The 5169-nt window shown below is 39.7% G+C and overlaps 1 protein-coding gene across 1 annotated transcript; it reads right to left on the bottom strand.

The window, feature by feature from the left end:
• Nucleotides 1–601: 601 nt before the first annotated feature.
• Nucleotides 602–5121, bottom strand: LOC118755804 (putative helicase mov-10-B.1). Its single transcript, XM_036490618.1, has 5 exons — nucleotides 4922–5121; nucleotides 3263–3375; nucleotides 2162–2899; nucleotides 1091–1452; nucleotides 602–730 (listed from the first exon to the last, which is right to left on the bottom strand). Exons 1-5 carry the CDS (start codon nucleotides 5119–5121, stop codon nucleotides 602–604), a joined length of 1542 nt encoding a protein of 513 aa, XP_036346511.1.
• Nucleotides 5122–5169: the final 48 nt, after the last annotated feature.

The raw sequence follows: 5169 nt of genomic DNA, 5'->3' as shown, positions 1-5169 counted from the left end.
ATTCTTAAATAAAGGACGCTAAAAAAATTTAGACCATGCATTTGAATTTGCATAACTGGAACATTCAAAAAAAAATATATATATATTTTATACAAATTTTGATGGTCAAGTCAAATATTCCAGACTTTCGTCTTTGGATACCTTTTTATCTTAAGCAAATAGCCCTTGATGTATTGTAGTAATATGGGTACAATAATTTCTTTGATAAAAAAGGAATTTAAACATTATTCTTAAACTAAATATTTTGTTAAATCAAGTATTCAAATTTGGGTTTACAACTTCAAATCAACGCACTAAAATTCCCATATTTGCTTGATATTTTGAATTATTTGGCTGAAAATAAACAAATAGAAAGGATTACGAATATATTTATGTTAAAGTTTACCAGCTAAACAATTCAACGTGCCTTATTCGCACGTGATGCTTATTGTCATACCTATTTCGCCTAAAAGTGTGCGGCGAAAATTAGCTTTTAATCGCATAAAAAATAAACAAAACTTTTTTTAATGCTCTTGTTAATACAATCAAGTTTTTGCGGCCTACTTTTCGGACACCAGCGTGGGAGCAGGGCTGAAAGTTATAGGTGATGCGCTTACATATTTTAGCCGAACGTTTGCATCCGCTTGCATTCCTCTATGAGGTACTTAAAATCGTCATTACTCTGCAAAGTTTCCGGGTTTCCGATCATTATAAGCAACGATTGAGCTCGAGACAATATTACATTTAAACGCTGAAATATGTAATATTAAATATATCCATTAGAATGTGAATGATGTTCTGAGTTTATGTGAAGCATGATTGTGCGTACGAGTTCTTCTAAGCATTTTAAAGCTTTCCGTAGATTTTTTATGCGTAAAGCTTTCTCTGGTCGTCTCTGTTGTAAAAAGTTAAAGACTTCTTGTACGCAAAAAAACTGATTTTTTTTACGTCAGAGATGACCAGAGGGAGCTTTAGCACTGTATGAGCTTATCTTACTCTCTACCCATCCGTATAAAATAGTTAGAAAGCTTTAAAAAGATCTTGGTTGGAGTAAAATCTCTCTGATCGCCGCTGATATTAAAGGTATGTACAAAATCAACAACGTAGGTACCTGTGGATCCGTTACGAAACCCAAATTACAATTTGATTTCACAAACGAAACTATAATTATTGGTTTTTCGCGCCCTTGAAATAATTCAACTGTACCCACATCGATGTCTTCCAAATTGCATTTACGCAATTCTCCCCTAATTTTAGTACACTGTAATTTATATGGTGAAATAATGCCGATTTTCTTAAAATCCACATGTTCTAGCAATTTTTTGGTAACACAAATAACTTTATCCACTTCAGCTTGATTGTAAGAGCTTTGCGATGACTTTGATTTGCCTAGTTGGCCACGCACAGCTTCGAAAATAATGGGGAAGCCTTTATTTTTGAGCATATCGAACTCATTCCATCTTAATAGTCCATCTGGAAGTGAGAGGAAAATAATTTGGAGTACTGTGTGTGCATTAGGGTGGTACAAAAAAAAAAGTAAATTCGGAATTTTAATGTCCTCAACCCCAAGGATTGTTTTATACCGAAAAAATAGACCCGTTTTTTTTTTTAATCAAAAAATATTTATAGGTCGCTTAAAGCGCTAAAAGTTTTCCATGTGGGAAAAACAATTTTTCGTAGGAATGGTATAGAATTCTTGAAAATCGATAGGGCTGTTCAGGATCTTGTGCATATAATCTTTCATTTGCATATTTCGGTGTAAAAACCCAAAAAAATGCAAAAGGGGACCCATACATTCCCCATCAAAGCGACCAAAGTTTACCTTGTAAAATGCATGGAAAACCTTGCGCGCTTTGAGCGACCTCTAAATATTTTTTGCTTTCGAAATAAAAAATAGGGGTATATTTTTTCGGTATAGAAGAACCGTATGTGCTATGGAATGAATAATTGAAGAATCTTAAAAATTAATAAATAAACATAAGTGGCAAAAAATAATATTTTGAACTTGGTCCAAAACGATATGTCCATCACTGTATATTTTACTACATCCATAAATAGACAGCGGCAAATAAATGGCTATCTAGATTAATACAAATAATGTAACTATAAAACCTTTGTTGTTTCAACGGTTGCCTCGTGCGAAGTCAGCATTATACATTTGCAAATAAAGTCGGCTTCATACCTTTTTTCACTTCTGCAATCAGCTCGTCTTTGTAGTACAAATGATTAAACAAACGCAATATTTCCGGATGTGATCGATAGTTGCGACGTAAACGTGTCTGCAGAGTGGTATCATAGGTGCCATCCTCTTTCACCGCATAACATTCGCGTTTGACCAAGCGTTCCATCAACGAGTGCTTAAGACCAAATTCGGCGGCAACTTGTGACATGATCACCGGCCCCAATTGCTTTGTATCTCCCGACATTATTACGCGACAATTTTTCGTATTGGCACTCGTTATGGCCACCAGTGTTTCCGGTTCCGTAATGGCGCCCGCCTCGTCTATGAAAATATGTGTAAATGGCCAATCGCCGATGATGCCGCTACGCAATCGCCCCATAGTGCAGAGTGTTACCACAATAATGTTGTATTTCTGAAGTACTTCCACCGAGGGCGTTACAATTTCGCGTCTAATAAAATTTGCATATTTCTTAAGCAAATCATCTCTATCGCTACATGATTTCGCGAAAACGCGCAATATATTTTTAGGTTTTTTGAATTTGCCATATAGGCCCTTTTGTCCATTACGCTCGCGTGATAATTCAATAAGCTTTGAATGATTCTCAAAATATTCACATATTTTTAGCGCAACTGTATCGCAAGCCGAATTTGAGCCAGCTGTAATTAAGATGCGACATGTGGGTTGGCGTATGTAAAGCTGTAAAATGGCTTCGACAATCGTTGTTGTTTTACCAGTGCCTATATAAATAGATAAGAAAAAAGGGTAAAAAAGGGTACTCGATGTTACTGTATTGGGTTTGTAATATTCCTTGAGCTTATAATATTTGTTAAAATGACACTCCAAAGTCGAGTTGAAATCAAAAAAGACTACTGACTTAAACGAAAAACATCGAAAGCCATATAGCTTTTAAGAGTACAACTCCACCACAGGTATTTCAGGCGCTCAAGACGTAATACATATATGTAATACTTTCAGCTAAATTGAGCGCTGAAAGCTAGAAAAGCTAACTGTTTGACTTTATTTGACAAATAACTTCGGATTTTCCAGTTTATTATTAGTTCAAGCGATTCACCTAGTAAAATTTCAATCTTTTTACTTACCTGGTGGTCCCACCACTATATATGGTGCATAACGATTTGGACCGGCCACAATTCGCTTCACGGCTTGCAACTGTTCGGGATTAGTACAAATCTGCTTATTGATAATTTCCAAACTGAAACAGAAGGCACATAAATCAGCAGGTTTAATAGAATTATTTTACACTAGCCGATTATAGTTGTCCGCGGCTTCGTAACGGACATTTCGTTTTCCTTAAAGGTGTCACCAGATAAAAAGCCCTTTCTGCGTCGCAGGCATGCTTTTGACTGACAAGATGCACAGAACATGGCGAGCCGGCGCAACGAAGGCGTTGTCGCAAACAAAGCGGTTCAATTTGATTGGCCAAAAATCAGCTGGTTTAAATTCGTTCCATCTGTCGTTGTTTTTCCGCATTGGGGTGCGTCAAAAGTAGAGTTCTATTCAAAATTACAGAGTTAACTTAGATGCCAGTCATACACAGGGCCAGCATAGACAGGGGCCAGGACTATGCATTGGGTCTCATGAGAGCTCAGAATGAGAGCGTCTACATCACTCTGGAGAGTCATGGAGGCAAAAGTTGAGGGCAGCTACCTACGGCAGAATGTGGCTGTCGATGAAGACTCCTTCGGCAGTATAAGAAGGCAAACTACGGAAGCGATATAGAGAAGGTTGTCGACAAGCACCGAGTGGAAGGGCAATAGATCTCCGCGGCTGTCACCGCGACGACAGAGACACCTGGACGAGCAGCTCAACAAAACGTGTCCTCCACTAGGGAGCTGGCGGAAAGCTTGAACCTTCACAGCCCTGGAAGAGAAACGGAGGACCTAACGCTCTTAGAGGTAGACGAGCCGATGGTCCAGAGAAAGAAATGATGACAACACCACGCCCAGACTAACCTCCATCACGCGTTAGCTGCATCTGCAGTTATCGCAAGAAAGTTTACTTCGGCGGATCTGGGCATTGTCTTAGTCCAAGAGCCGTGGGTGTACAAAGGTCAGGTGAAGGGCCTGACGGAGAAGTCTATTAAGAGTTTCTAACTAGAGATCTGGTGGCGATACAATTAACTATGAATCTCCACGGACAGACCAGAAAAGTAATATTTGCTTCGGCCTACTTCGCAGAGGATGCCGCCGTACCACCGGAGGAAATCAGAGGACTAGTAGAGTACAGTGAGAAGCTGCGCCTCCCATTGGTCATTGCATGTGATGCCAACGCACATAGCGTTCAGTGGGGCAGCACTGACACCAATAAAAAAGGACTGCTAACAGGTCACAGCAGGCTGCGGGTCCATATGCATACCCTAGGGATTAGCGCAGACGACTCCTGCCGCTACTGCGACAGGGAACCAGAAACCTCCCAGCATATCCTCTTAGAATGTGACGCGGTGTCGAGAAAAAGGCAAACACACCTGGGAAAGCTGTGGCCGGAGGCTTCAGACATTCACTCTCTACAGCCCTCGAAACTGCTCGGTTCCATCAGAGCATTAGGGCTGGATCATGTGTTGTGATGAGCTCTGAGGGCACAATATACCTAAGGTCGCAGTGCACATCCTCTAACAAATCTATCTATCTAGATGCCAGTCAAAAGCATACCTGTGACGCAGAAAAGAATTTCTGTCTGGTGGGGCCTTAAACGAGTTGATCCGGATAAATGCTGCCGTCTGTCTATGCTAAGCTAAATACCTCGTATCTTCGATTGGCTTCGGGTTATTCACGTCTTTGGTTGGAAAGATGTACGCAAGCTTATCGGCATCCAATATTCCCAAGGCATGATGTTGCACTCGAATATTGTAACGATTCGGACGAAAAATTATATTATACCTCGTATTTAAATTGAATGCCCAATTATTTATGCTTAAAACATCATCGTCGTCGTTACACATTTTTACATATGCCGTCCTATTTTTAAGCTGCTCCAGCGTTCTCACGTG

This window comes from Rhagoletis pomonella, unplaced genomic scaffold (genome assembly GCF_013731165.1).
Source record: "Rhagoletis pomonella isolate Grant_MI unplaced genomic scaffold, Rhpom_1.0 Rhpom_scaffold_07449, whole genome shotgun sequence".
In the NCBI taxonomy this organism is placed as follows: Eukaryota; Metazoa; Arthropoda; class Insecta; order Diptera; family Tephritidae; genus Rhagoletis; species Rhagoletis pomonella.
This window is presented reverse-complemented; position numbering and strand designations above follow the sequence as displayed.